Here is a 15250-nt window from a genome sequence, read left to right as displayed (position 1 = left end):
TCAGCAAAGAACATGTTTGTCTTGTAAATCGGTCACAGAACACGAAGAGCCTCCCCCGTGTCTCTGTTTTTTCTGGAACAAAAGACTCTCAGACTGATTAATCACACTTGAATCCACAATTGGACCCACAAAAAAACTACAGCTGCCCAAAAAGAAAATGAATTTTTAATCCCTTTGTCCTTCTGTATTATTTTTTTGCCGCCCCCTGTTTGTGCGTTAGATGTGTTATATGTCACTTGGAAGATTTTAATGATATGCACGATTCCAGGATAGAATCATAACTGCAGGCTTGGTCAGTTGCAAACATGAACAGAAAAGCAAGTCACCTTCCAACAGCACAACACAACACAAGTCGGACAAAGTTGGACCACCTTTTGGAACACCGATCCTAACTTTCGGCATTTTTGTAATATAATTGTTAAATTTGAAATGGATGTAAGGAAGTACCCATTGTGTTTTCCAGTCCACAAATCCACACTAGCTAATCTGAAAATTTTCAAATAAAATATTGCCTAACCTTTTTCAGTGTATTCAAATCCTATTTGTCAGTCTCAGTGGCACTTTCCGATTGTTGGGGAGAAAAAAAAATCAGTTTTTTAGCTTTTCAATAACTTCACATTTACTTGGGATATGATCTCTTTACCCAGTAAATCAAATAATGAGAAGCTACACATCACATCACGAACCAAACTGTTCTCTGTGAGGCACGTGTGAATGGTATCGACCAATGGTTCAACCCTTCGCCTGTGCTTCTTCCCCCACCTTGTGCCTTGACATCATCCACAGTAGGGCATGGAGTTTTGATGGTGACCTCACTTGGACTGGAGCGGCGCCCAGTGTTGTCTACTGCCCACAGTCGAAACCTACATCGATGCACACACACACAAAACATTGCAATATTAAGTTATAGAAGGCGATATTATAGTAGGCTACACTAACCATCTCACCGTAATCGATTGCATTTCTAGTTGAAGTAAATTGAGTTTGTTGACTCCAGTTTGTGATGAGTACCTAGCGTCCCAATCGATGAACACGTATTAACGTCTACACCTAATGGCTGAAACCTTTCATTCACATGCACTACAGCTTGAACAGGTCTAGGCAAAGTTGTTGATTCACAAAAAACTCCAAGGCCAGAGGCAGACCAGTTATGAAGCTATGTATAGTAGGAAGTTTTTTACTTGGAAAAAATAGTTTGAAACTGAAAATTGAAGTTTTGATGTTGAAAATGGGGCGGCACGGCGGTCGAGTGGTTAGCATGCAGACCTCACAGCTAGGAGACCAGGGTTCAATTCCACCCTCGGCCATCTCTGTGTGGAGTTTGCATGTTCTCCCCGTGCATGCGTGGGTTTTCTCCGAGTACTCCGGTTTCCTCCCACATTCCAAAAACATGCTAGGTTAATTGGCCACTCCAAATTGTCCATAGGTATGAATAAATAAATAAATAATAAACAGCTGGGATAGGCTCCAGCTGGGATAGGCTCCAGCACCCCCGCTACCCTCGTGAGCGGTAGAAAATGAATGAATGAATGTTGAAAATGATAAATATAAATATTATGATAAATATAATGATAATTGCTGCTGCTAATTCTTTTGAATGGAATTAAAAACAGGCAGACCATCTTGACACTTACGGTTTTTCCTCCAGACAAGTTGGAGTTTTCTAAAACTTTTGACTGCTACTGTATAAATTGTACGCCGAGTTTGCTGTGTTTTCAACTTTTTCCAACACACGGTGCACAGTCACATGTTTAAAAGTCATCAATGAAATGTTTCAGTTCTGACATTCTCTGACGGTTATGTGATAGGGGAAGGTCCGCGGTTGTCATAATTCCACACCCCTCTCATTTGATGGTACGTGCCCCCCATGGTTTATTTTCATTTGAACATGCATCAGATTACAATTGAATGCATCCCATAATCAGTTCCCAGTTCCACATGTCCAAAATGAGTAGGAAGAAGCAAAGCTTATTAAATCCTACCCCTCCACCTGGTACTTCTACAATCAATAACTGTTACATTTGTTCACTTCCTGCTTTCCATAATACAGTTTAAGGTTATTTTTATTTTTATTTTTTGCCTGGGACTTTTCTGGCTTTTTGGTTCTCACGATGATCTCTGCACAAATAACACAAGACACATTTGTTCACTTCCTGCTTTCCTAATATAGTTAATTTTTTTTATTATTTTTAAATTTTTTTATTTTTGTCACATACTGAAGTACGAGGTGATATGAGCATCCAATGACATAATGTGTACCATAGTAAGTGTCAATATAGTGATATATATAGCACATCATGACTGGTTCAAGACTCTTCATCCTTGTATTTAGCAAACATCAACTGCTTGTATTGTTTCTTGAATTGGCTCATTGTTGTGCATTGTTTGAGGGTCATTGCCTTCAGGGTCAGAAATTATTCTCAAATGAGCAAATGTTTAAAAGAAGATAGCATTACAAATGGACAACAGTGTCTGTATTAAAGATTTTGTAAAATAAAAATATGCTGAAAAGTAGGGCAGGGCAGTTTTAAAAGATTAATAGGCCGTAGTTTCCACATGCCAGAGTGAGAATGTGTTCTGTTTCTTATTGAAGGGAATTCAACTTGTATGATAAGAACTTGCATTCCTCCTCCCGCCAGGTTAAATGCCAGCATTTCTCTGAAGGAATATATCCCCACTTAGTGGCTGAAACGTGCATTTCCTGCACTGCAAGCTGAGAATGAGGAACACACAGAAGAAAAAAGAACATTGCGTTATCCTCAGTCTACAAACATGGCCTGCAGGGATCTTGACTGAAACCCGAGTCGAAAAAGAAAAAGTTAGTTTTGAACAAGAGATTTCATCACATTTCCAACCTCGGAGCCTGATCTGTTTGGAAGAAATACAAAGGTATCCCACACATGATGACATAATGTATGCACATACTGTACATATAGTTCCTCTCAGTGGTTGGAAGGCAGCTGCCACTAAAAGATATTAGGAGATAGACAGATAATTCAGAATTCATGAGTCCTGCTGTTGGGATGAAAAGCACATTTAGTTGGTGTTGCACCGCAGATGTCGTAGAGCCGGGGTCTCAAACACGCGGCCCGCGGGCCAAATGTGGCTCGCAGGACACTAGTTTGAGGCCCCCGCCTTGATATGAAAGTTTAATGTCAATGCGGCCCGCGCAAGTTTGATATGGATGCTGTATGGTATCATGTACCCAGAAAAAATTATTACGTTTGATTAATGTTCATGTTAAAGGTTAAATGACTGTTAACAGTTATCCTCCCTATCTGTGTGGAAGTGGTAAGTTTTTGGCTATTAAGTTTAAACATCAACTGCTTGTATTGTTTCTTGAATTGGCTCATCGTTGTGCATTGTTTGATTTCCTTACTCAATCCATTCCATAGTTTGATTCCACATACTGAAATGCTATGGCTTTTTAACGTAGTCCTAGCATATAAGTGTTTCAAATGTACTTCTTCCCTGAGATCATATTTCTCCTCTCTTGTAGAGAAGTATTGGATGACATTTTTAGGTAATTGGTTATTTTTAGCCTTATGCATTATTTTAGCTGTTTGAAGATGAACTATATCAGCAAGTTGAAGTATTTGTGATTTTAGAAATAAGGAGTTAGTGTGTTCTAGGCGGCATTATGAATTATCCTTACTACAAGCTGGACAAGCTGTTTAGTGAGTGATATTGACAGTTACTATGGTACCCATTATGTCATTGTATGGTCATATCACCTTGTACTTTGGTACGAGGTGCATTATTAAAAAAAACCCAAAAAAACCAACAAAAACCTTAAACTGTATTATGGAAAGCAGGAAGTGAACAAATGTAACAGTTACCGAGCCCAGCTCAGGAGTTTTTCAGAATCTGAACAGCAAAAATAGAAGGAATGAAATGGAGAAAACACAAGAATACCATAAGAGACTGAAGATTATGACAATACAAACATAAAGGTGTTACTTCTTGTCGAGAGGGCTCTTAGATTGTTAAAAAAATATACATTAAGAAGGTGGTAATCAGGTTTTCCAACTCTAACTATAAAAATATTCAATTTATCACCTCGTACTTCGGTACGTGACAAAAATAAAATTAAAATAAAAATTAAAAAATAATAAAAACTTATATATACTTAAAACTATATTAGGAAAGCAGGAAGTGAACAAATGTAACAGTTAGTGATTGTAAAAGTACCAGATGGAGGGGTAGGATTTAATAAGCTTTGCTTCTTCTTACTCCTTTTGGACATGTGGAACTGGGAAGTAATTATGGGATGCACTCAATTGTAAGCTGATGCATGTTCAAATGAAATTAAACCATTACCATATTTTACCCAATGTTTTGAATTTATTTTGTTATAAATAAATGTGTTTTTTGCAGTTTTGCTGTGTTTTGGTCATGGAGGCAAGTTTGCACACTTTTGATACTCAAAGTTTTACATCTCATAGTTCAAAGTGCAAATACATAATCCTTTATTCGTGTACATGTGTTAAATGTAAAATTGAAGTTGTTGTCATTACACCCTGGTATAACACTTTTAGCATGCAGTCATGCTAAACAACTGCCAGATGTTCCAAGTAGAAAAAGAGAGTATCTTACATATATGTGGTGTCAGGCTCCAGGCATCGAACGATCATGCTGACAGATGAGGAGAGGAGGTTGGGAATGTCTCCTAACATCACGCATGGAGACCTGGCACCAGACCAGATGTCATCCACAAAGCTCAAAAGCGATTCTGAAGCACAAAGAGAGACAGACGGTCACATGATCAAACCCATGTTGTGGTTCAATGACATCTTCTTATGTACAGTGGTGGGAAAGAGTCTTGTCCCCTTCCTGTTTAGTTTTTTTTTAATGTCACTCACACTTAGATGTTTCAGATCATCAAACACATTTACATATTAGTCAATGACAACAAAAATGAACACAACATATTTTTGAATTAAACTTTGTATTATTAAGGGAGAAACAATTTTGAAAGTGCTGTTGTATTGTCAGTTCAGGGCATTCTATTCCAACATTAATATCTTCAGCTCATGTAGGCTGCATGTATTTCATGCAACAGTTCAATTCTTACATTTTCCATAATTCTATAGTGACATTTTTCCCATTGATAACATATACTTCAATATTTTACTTTATGAGGTGTCCCTCAGCTCACCTCTATTATGGTTTGTATCTAAAGTTACTTGGTAAACTTGTTTATAAATGTACGCTGTGCATTTGACAAGACAACGCAGGCTTGTGTTGCATCACTGATGGAACAAGTCAAGTTTGGGGTAGCATGACCACCTTTTTCCTCAAAAAGTATCTTCTTATTCCATGAAGTCATCATAAACAAGCATGCTACCAACAATATAAGAATTTGGTAATTTTCAATACAATACATAGACAGTGGTAACTGTACTTCTGTTGACAGGCCACAACATTAGGTACACTTGCACAGTAGTAAGTACAAGAGCTGCATCAAAAATCTTCCTGTATGGCTATAATACTGCATTATATACATACTATGCAGTATGTACGTTGCAATCTTAAACTTGTTTTGTAATGTACGCAGTGCATTTCACAAGACAGTTACAATATATATGGCTGGTGCGTTAGTTTTTTTTGTTTTCTTTTTTGTGTGCTTGCTTCTAACTTGGCTGGTGATATAAAGTCAGTTAAAAAACTTGACTTGTAGTACTGTAAGCGGTGCTTTTGAGAAACCATGCCCACGTCCGGTGTATGGTCTACCCACTCCAATTACACATACAGGTGGGTGAACAGATACAGAACAGTGGGGGACTGGCTCATACAGTGAATAGATTGCAATTCATTCATAGGACATTTCAACGTTTATTCTACATTTGTTTGAGTGTACACACACAATTTCTACTGGAATTGCTTCCCCTAGTTTGTACTACTTCATGTGCATTTAGTTTTTGTTTGTCTAATGCAGGGGTCTCAAACACGCGGCCCGCGGGCCAAAAGTGGCCCGCAGGACACTAGTTTGAGGCCCCCACTTTGATATGAAAGTTTAATGTTAGTGCGGCCCGCGCAAGTTTGATATGGCATCATGTACTCAGAAAAAATTATTACGTTTGATTAATGTTCATGTTAAAGGTTAAATAACTTAATAGTTATCCTCCCTATCCGTGTGGAAGTGGTAAGTTTTTGGCTATTTAAGTTTAAAGGAAATAACTTGAAGGCTACCGTTTAGGTCGCTAGCTCTCTAGTTTGCGAGTTAGCATGTGTCTCAAGACCCTGCAGTTGCGCAATAAGTTGTAAATAAAAAGTATAAATGTGACTATAGTCGTGTTTTGTCATGTCTACAGGACTCTAATAATGCTTTGTTAATTTTAATCTGAAAAAAAAAATTTGTCTACCCACCAACTATATGTGGTTTCTTAAGTTTTTATTATTTGCCGTTTTATTATTATTATTATATGTATTTATTTATTACTGAATGATTGATTTTCTTTATTCTTGATTTGTTTATTTATTTTGTGTAGAAAAATAAAAAGTAAGATATTTGAGAACAGTGGAATGTTTTATCAGAGCTTTTCTTGTAGAAAATTGGAACCAAAGCGAAGTTTTTAAATTTTTTTTGTTATTAATAAATGCGTATTTTTTTCTTCTTCTTTGGAAAACGTGATGCGGCCCAGTCTCACCCAGACCCGAGCTCCAGTGGCCCCCAAGTAAATTGATTTTGAGACCCCTGGTCTAATGGAAGCTGCACAAGTCACAGTGGTTTCATATTTGAAGCACTACATTTACAGTAACACCCCCCCTCCCCTCGCCCCCACACACTCCTGCTCATCTTGTGGGATGTTTTGAAGTTGATGGTGGAACATGCAAATCTCGATGTTTTCCCAGCTGCTTCAACGTGCGTCAACAACATTCAACAGGTTGTGTGTTTGCTTGGAGAAGCCGAGTCGACATGTGTGTGCGGACGTAAGTGAAATCAACTGATGGTGCTCACAGGTGGTCAGATATGTCTTTCCTGGCAAATTGCTGCTAAATACATTTTTAGTTGGTGCCAACAGGAGGAAGAAAAAGTTGAGCAGCTGTCAGAGAGATGTGTTTGCACAAAGTTCAAATTGACAAGAGTGGAGGTAGCGGAACAGTACTTGGGATGAAAAGTGACTTTGTGAAAGGGCACCAATTAGCATGTTAATTACTCCGCTGTTGACACAATCTGTGGTAAAAATGGAGAAAGGAGGCACTGTTAAATGTTTTTCGGGGGAACGCAAGTTGATCTCTCCATAGGAAATGTAAATGATGAAATCTAATTTCGGGAATTTATTTACACCAAGCTACACTCAGTAATCACATAACTGCTATATGATAATTATATGGGTAGTCTTATTTAGGCGGGGGTGGAGGGCATTATTAAAATTAAATTTGCCTTTTTAGAAAGTTTGAGTATGGCTGGACTATGAAGTGGTAATGTAAAATGCTGACAACCACTGTGGCATCATACTGTTCACTGCAATTAAATTACAGCTAGGAAACCAGGGTTCAATTCCACCCTCGGCCATCTCTGTGTGGAGTTTGCATGTTCTCCCCGTGCATGCGTGGGTTTTCTCCGGGTACTCCGGTTTCCTCCCACATTCCAAAAACATGCTAGGTTAATTAGCGACTCCAAATTGTCCATAGGTATGAATGTGAATGTGAATGGTTGTTTGTCTATATGTGCCCTGTGATTGGCTGGCCACCAGTCCAGGGTGTACCCCGCCTCTCGCTCGAAAACAGCTGGGATAGGCTCCAGCACCCCCGCGACCCTCGTGAGGAAAAAGCGGTAGAAAATGAATTAATACTTGTGAACTAATAATAATAATGAACTAATACTTATTAATACTTATATACTGGTTATGAATTCATAAGAAGGTCATATTATAAAAAAAATACATGGACATTTCATCCAAGAACTTTGGTTAGCGCCCTCATTTCAACTTTTTAGGACCCTCCCTCTGAAAAGAATCTGAATCGAGAATTGTTAGGAACCGGAATAGAAATGAGGAATCAGAATCGGAACCGGAATTGCTCAAATTTAAACGATGCCCAACCCTACTGAACCCCTTCCACCACGAAAAGGTGGTGATTCACGGAGGAGAATATTGTGGACGGTGTTGGTTGTCATGAATTAATTGAGTGATTAATTTTGTTATGCAAGCTATGTTGCAGGTGAGTGATTCATGGATTTTGACTTTTAGGATTAATTTGCGTCTTTCTATTCATTTCTATTATGACGATGTGTACGAGTGTGATTGACATATAATATAACGAGAACATTTGTGCTGATAATCTGATACAAAGTCACGTAGCCTCTCCAGGCCTCCCTTGAGACACATCTACTTTTTCTTTGGCTTACTTCAAGTGCTGCCATTTACCCGTGTGTGGGTTGTCTAATGTCAGTGTCGTTATTCTTCAATCTGAAGCAGCTGGACTGCAGCAAGAAGCCCATTAACAACATTTGAGGAACGCCACTGTGCACCATCATGCCGAGAAGAAAGCTTCATGTGGGTGGCCGGAGGAACACGAAGTACACAGTTTTCACCTCCAACGTGTTTTCCAATTAAGGGGAACGTCTAAAATAGTGAACATAGTGTGCTGCCAAGGCATTTATAGACAAGACTCAAGGTCAGGGAATAAAGTCCTACACAGGAAGATAACACGGTTTTGTAGATTGATGCATTTCAGAGGATTTAAGTAGGCGTTATTTCACAGTCAATGGATAAAGCTTGGAAAACTTGAAAACGACAAGTGTATACTTCTGATTGCTCAATTCCTGCATATTCATTTGATGATTTTGTCATTGGAAATCCCAGTGTGTGTTCTATTTTATGTCTTCATTTCCTCTGAATTACAAGAACCATTAGCTTGTTACCACTTTGTATTTTTTATGTACTGTTGCATCAGTCAAAAATGCGTCACAACCACATAAGCAGCACATAAGTGTAGGTGGCATTTTGTTGTATTTATGATGGTGCTATCATCAGAACGAGCATCGTGATGTCACTCCTAATGACTTCACAAGAGAAGAAGATGAGGCCAGAGGGAGCGGGCAGTGTTTACACTGTTCGGACCGGCACTTTTATACAACAAAAAACAAATCTCGAGTCTCGGGGACAGTTTACAATTCAATTAAAACCAAGTAGATACATTCATTCATTCATTCATTTTCTAGTGCTTTTTCCTCATGAGGGTCGCGGGGGGTGCTGGAGCCTATCCCAGCTGTCTTCGGGCGAGAGGCGGGGTACACCCTGGACTGGTGGCCAGCCAATCCCAGGGCACATATAGACAAACAACCATTCACACTCACATTCATACCTATGGACAATTTGGAGGGGCCAATTAACCTAGCATGTTTTTGGAATGTGGGAGGAAACTGGAGTACCCGGAGAAAACCCACGCATGCACAGGGAGAACATGCAAACTCCACACAGAGATGGCCGAGGGTGGAATTGAACGCTGGTCTCCTAGCTGTGAAGTCTGCATGCTAACCACTCGACCACCGTGCCGCCTATTATTTATTAATTTATCCACATTATCATTTATTATTATGTTCGGCGGTCTCTGAATGCACCATATTTCTGTGAAAAAATGAACAAAAAAAATGAAAAAATGAAAAAATGAAAAAAAAAAACCACCAACAAGTTCCCAGTGCAAAAATGTGTGAGTCTATATTCAAATATGTCTTATTTTCTTTTAAAATGCATATTTGGTAAAAAAAAAAGTGCAAAGGTGACTATAGGGATGTTATTTTATGTCTAGAGGGCTCTACTAATGTTAAAAGCCATCATTAGAATGTCATAAACTGGGTTTATATGCTCTAACAATGAAAATATTCCATTTATTAATTTCTCTTTGGGTCACAGCAAACCAATCTCCTCCATCCAACCCTGTCTTCTACATCTGTCTCTCTCATACCGGCTACCCTCATGTCCTCCTTCACTACATCCATAAACCTCCTCTTTGGTCTTCCTGGTCTTCATCTTCTACCTGGCAACGCTAAACGCAGCAACCTTCTACCAATATATTCACTATCCCAACCATCTCAGTCTGGCCTCTCTGACTTTATCTCCATGTAATGTCTAAGCAAAGAATAATAGGAGTAAATATATCTGTATAGAATTATATTCCATATCTACAAGACTGAATAATGTTAAAAAAAATATTCAGAAGTTATTATTATTTGTTCTTGACTTTCTGATGAACAAACTCAGAGCTGCAGAGCCTTGTTTGCAATTTTGTTCTTGACGCTTAATTTGGTTTTTGCACATCAAATTGCTTTTGTCCAACATCCATGACTCTCTGGTCTGTTCCAAAGTTCCCTAAATGGAATGGAATTGGCCCTGATCCATTGATAGCAGTTTCTGTGAGACGGCTTTGCCAAACGCGTCAATAAAAGAATGCAAGACGATATCGGCTGATTGCTTACAGGCTGCGTCTGAAAGGGTGCGCGCCTTGTGATCTATTGTATACATGCTTTAGAAGTCTTTTGTTATCCTCAACTTCTCTGTTCTCTCGCCTTTCACAGCAACTTTCTGTTCTCTTTTTCCCAGTCCATACTGGAGGCATTTCAAAGCATGTCTGATGTGTTTAGGCTGTCCATCAATTGCGCTACACAGACGAGTGAAATGACAAAAAAAAAAAAAAAACAACTCTCTGTGGAGTGATCCAAGTGTCTTTTTCACAGTAAGTGAAACACAACCCAAAGAGAATTTGTCGGACAACACAACACTCAAACAGTTGTTATGAGAATTATGTTGTCATTATGAGAAAAAACAATTAAAAGCAGTTAAAATATTAAAGAAAGTTTTTTTTCAATTCATGATATTGTAAAAAACAAACAAAGCAACAAATATTTTACGAAAAACTGATATTATGCTGCATGGTGGTCGAGTGGTTAGCGCGCAGACCTCACAGCTAGGAGACCAGGGTTCAATTCCACCCTTGGCCATCTCTGTGTGGAGTTTGCATGTTCTCCCCGTGCATGCGTGGGTTTTGTCCGGATAAGCGGTAGAAAATGAATTAATAAATATATATAAAGTTTTCTGAATATGAATATCCAAAATATCAAATATCCAAATAAAATACTAAATTAATTTACTAAATTTCGAAATTATTCGTTCACCCTCCAAATTGACCTCTTTGCATGGCGGTTGAGTGGTTAGCGCGCATCAAATTCAAAACAAACACACAAAATTGGAAAAAAAAGAGCAAAGTCATACTAATAATAATCTTTTTCAGCGATATCGCAAAGCTGAGATGCAGTTCCTGAAATGCTGTACATATAACTTCGTATGCCCATCTTCAATATGTACATTTACAAAATATCTTTTGCCTCCTTTGTGTCCTTTGCTCGAAAAAATGTCTGATACACAACAACACGTTGTTGGACCTGAGGATTGATGATTCTCTATATATATCTGTAATACAATTAAACACTCACTACGGCACTGTACCAGGGAACAATAAGCTATGGTAGTGTATTTCATGGTAAATTAGGTCAGTGAGATAGGCCCTTGGAGGGTGCTGGAGGGTAGAAACTATTGCATGTTTAGTGCATTGAACCGTAGCCAGAAATAGTGGATAATGAGGCATGGAATGTCAAGGCTAAGAGAGGAAAATGCAAGTGAAATTCTGACTTGTGATCATCGGGCATACGAGCATGCTCCGGCAGGATTCCACATTGCACCAAAATCTGTGAGATGAATCACAGCAGATGACTCATTGACCCCTGATGTGAAAGAAGAGGTTAGAGAGCCCATTCCGAGAATCACAAATTGTTTCTTAGGGGGAAATGCTAGGTTAATTGGCCAGTCCAAATTGTCCATAGGTATGAATGTGAGTGTGAATGGTTGTTTGTCTATATGTGCCCTGTGATTGGCTGGCAACCAGTCCAGGGTGTACCCCGCCTCTCGCCCGAAGACAGCTGGGATAGGCTCCAGCATCCCCCGGCAGTGATTATGTGAAGGGAAAAAATCCTACATGACAGCAAGGACAAGGCGAGCGAGTGTGGAGGAGTGTAGCATGCAGAAGGCTACACAAGCTAAAGAAATTTTAACGCATGCACACACACACAATGTTTAGTTCCAAATGTGAAAATTGTAAATAGTTCCTGTTGTTGTAATTGTAAACACATTGTTATTTTGATAGAAAACAACATTCTGGTGTTAAGTTGGTATAGTTCTTTAGATATTTGAGCTATCACAAAAGCAAAAACAAATATTTGCGTTAAAGTAAAAGCTTGCAAAATGATGGTTTTCTCCTTTTTCTAGTCGCAACATATATTTTTTTGAAACTTATGTTCTACTGTTGATTACTGAAGAACATAAACAGGTAGAAAGGAAGTGTTTATCCATGTTTATGTACAGGTACTGCAAAAAAGGTCAGTAAGGATAATTCATAATGCCGCCTACAGAGAACACACTAACTCCTTATTTCTAAAATCACAAATACTTCAACTTGCTGATATAGTTCATCTTCAAACAGCTAAAATAATGCATAAGGCTAAAAATAACCAATTACCTAAAAATGTCATCCAATACTTCTCTACAAGAGAGGAGAAATATGATCTCAGGGAAGAAGTACATTTGAAACACTTCTATGCTAGGACTACGTTAAAAAGCCATAGCATTTCAGTATGTGGAATCAAACTATGGAATGGATTGAGTAAGGAAATCAAACAATGCACAATGATGAGCCAATTCAAGAAACAATACAAGCAGTTGATGTTTGCTAAATACAAGGATGAAGAGTCTTGAACCAGTCATGATGTGCTATATACGAATATCACTATATTGACACTTACTATGGTACCCATTATGTCATTGGATGCTCATATCACATCCTACTTCGGTACGTGACAAAAAAAAAACAAAAAAACAAAAACTTAAACTGTATTATGGAAAGCAGGAAGTGAACAAATGTAACAGTTAGTGATTGTAAAAGTACCAGATGGAGGGGTAGGATTTAATAAGCTTTGCTTCTTCCTACTCCTTTTGGACATGTGGAACTGTGAACTGATTATGTGATGCACTCAATTGTAATCTGATGCATGTTCAAATGAAATTAAACCATTACCATTACCATTACCATAGGTAGTATATACCACAGCATTCTGTCTGCCTTCAGACGTCAGTCAAAATCATCTAAAATCATCCAAATCCTCCTTTGAAAAATGTCTGGGATTAATAATAATTTGCAATTTTGTTAGATGTTACAATAATTTGCTTTGTCATCTGTAACACAAAGCTAAAATGTTGATGTTGTTTGTAGCGGATAGTGTTTATAGTTTAGCATATCCAATATTCACCTACAGTATTTGGCATAGCATCTTTAATGTACAAACGGTATTATAGTTGTACTGCTGTACCGTGCTTTTTCTGTAGATAAGGGGTCGTTTTGGCAATGATAAAATGTTATGAGGTAGGTCAATGGCTTTTAAAACAGTTACATCATTGTTTGGCTCACACCTGATGGGATCTGGAGGTCAGCTAAGTGGTACCATGACTTAAAGCAGGATTTCTACTCTATTAGATCCATGTAGGCACGTACTTATACTATGAGCTCATCCTTTGTGCCTGAAACTTTTTAAGGGGGATATTACAGCACAAACATTTGCAGTCTTAGCTGAGCCATGAAGCTATAATATTGTTATTATTATGTAAGATTGAAATCAACACAATTAAGTCACTAACTTGATCTTGTCTTGTTAAATAAGACTTAAATAAGACTTAAAATTTGTAATGACCCAAATCAAAAAGCTCAGTTGTACCCGTCCACACAAATGTTGAAAACTTTGGAAAATCTTCACTCTGATCCGAGTTTTCCAAAAGTCCATCCATTCATCCATCCATCCATCCATTTTCCTCCACTTATCCGGGTCCGGGTCACAGGGGCAGCAGTCTCAGTAGGGAAGCCCAGACTTCCCGGTCCCCGGCCACCTCCTCCAGCTCCACTGGAAGGACACCAAGGCGTTCCCAGGCCAGCTGTGAGACATAATCCCTCCAGCGTATCCTAGGTCTGCCCCGGGGGCCTTTTTTCCGGGCTGGGCATGCCCAGAACACCTCACCAGGGAGGCGTCCGGGTCCATGTCCCAAGAACCAGATTTGGCCACCGAAGACCAGGTTGCCCAGGCACCCGCCCTTGACCACCACCAAAAAAACAAAAAACACAGAAAAATGTGTGTACCTCAGTACTAATTCAAAGATTCTGTCCCTAAAAATCAATAACAAATAAATGTAATAGAAAGCATGGGGGCGGGGGCAGAGGACTAAGAAGCGGGCGGCTAAGGTGGGCCCGTGGGGAAATGTAGATGAGCGTGATTGTGTGGAATGAAAGAAAGTCGGAACGAAAACCACACGGTTGAAGTTGCTCTCAGACCTTTTCTAATCTGCACCTGTCTTTCATTCTTTCCTGTCCATCACTTCTCTCTTTGGTGGTCTCGTTCAGCCCCTCGTTCTCTTCTCTCTGATCATACACCACTTGCCATATCTGCGTCAACGTTCAAATCAGGATGTGTTCCCTGAAAATCATTAATCATGTTCTAGAGACTGAAGTTCTCACTGCACCGCACATTGGATGCAAAAGTATGGAAGTATGGAATAAAGTACCATGTTGGTTAAAAGTGTACATACAGTACATTCTTTACATTCTGTTCTTTTTCCCAGGCTGAAATGATAATCCAAAACACATCTTATCTTCAATGAGTTTTAAAAACAGGAATTGTGTGCTGTATTGCTGCGTTTCGGCTGTTTCTGGGCATCTGGGCCTTGACTTGCTATTGGATGCTAAGTGTTCTAACGTCAAGGAGATCCGTCATCCACACGTTATCCGATATCGCTAACCAGTCATAAGGATTCGTGAGTACCCAAATTGACTCACTGTAGCCCTCACCGCACCCAAGGAACGACACATGCCTGCAACTGACTTGGAGACCAGGCACCAACGGGGGTGTGGCCACTACATTTTGCAATTTTCGTGGGTAGTGCTATCTGGCGCAGTGCGACACACCCAGTTCCCCGCCCCTCCCACCATCACAAGACGGAGGAGAGGAGGCGTCAGAGGATTTAACACAACTGAGTGTCATCCTAACCAATCAAATGAAGGCCTCTCATTGCCTTTAAATGCACTGGGCCCACTGGAGAATGAGCGTCATTCATCACATACGTCATCGGTTCCAGACAGTTACATTAAACACAGCAGCAGGCTAATCCAGGCATTTTATTTATGATCCACCTGTATGCTCTACATCGCCAAA

General features: G+C 39.2%; 1 protein-coding gene across 5 annotated transcripts in view; it reads right to left on the bottom strand.

Moving 5' to 3' along the window:
• astn1 (astrotactin 1) overlaps window positions 1-15250 on the bottom strand; it is a 256497-nt gene that overhangs the window by 9301 nt on the left and 231946 nt on the right. For all 5 annotated transcript variants that reach the window (XM_058065280.1, XM_058065284.1, XM_058065285.1 and 2 more), the window contains 2 exons: window positions 4597-4732; window positions 763-863 (listed from right to left, as the gene is read on the bottom strand). In XM_058065280.1, the coding sequence (XP_057921263.1) occupies window positions 763-863; window positions 4597-4732 (237 nt within the window). The remainder of the gene's footprint in view (window positions 1-762; window positions 864-4596; window positions 4733-15250) is intronic.

Source organism: Doryrhamphus excisus, chromosome 1 (assembly GCF_030265055.1).
Source record: "Doryrhamphus excisus isolate RoL2022-K1 chromosome 1, RoL_Dexc_1.0, whole genome shotgun sequence".
Lineage (NCBI taxonomy): Eukaryota > Metazoa > Chordata > Actinopteri > Syngnathiformes > Syngnathidae > Doryrhamphus > Doryrhamphus excisus.
The sequence above is the reverse complement of the archived record's forward strand: the minus strand, read 5'-3'. Positions and strand labels throughout refer to the sequence as shown.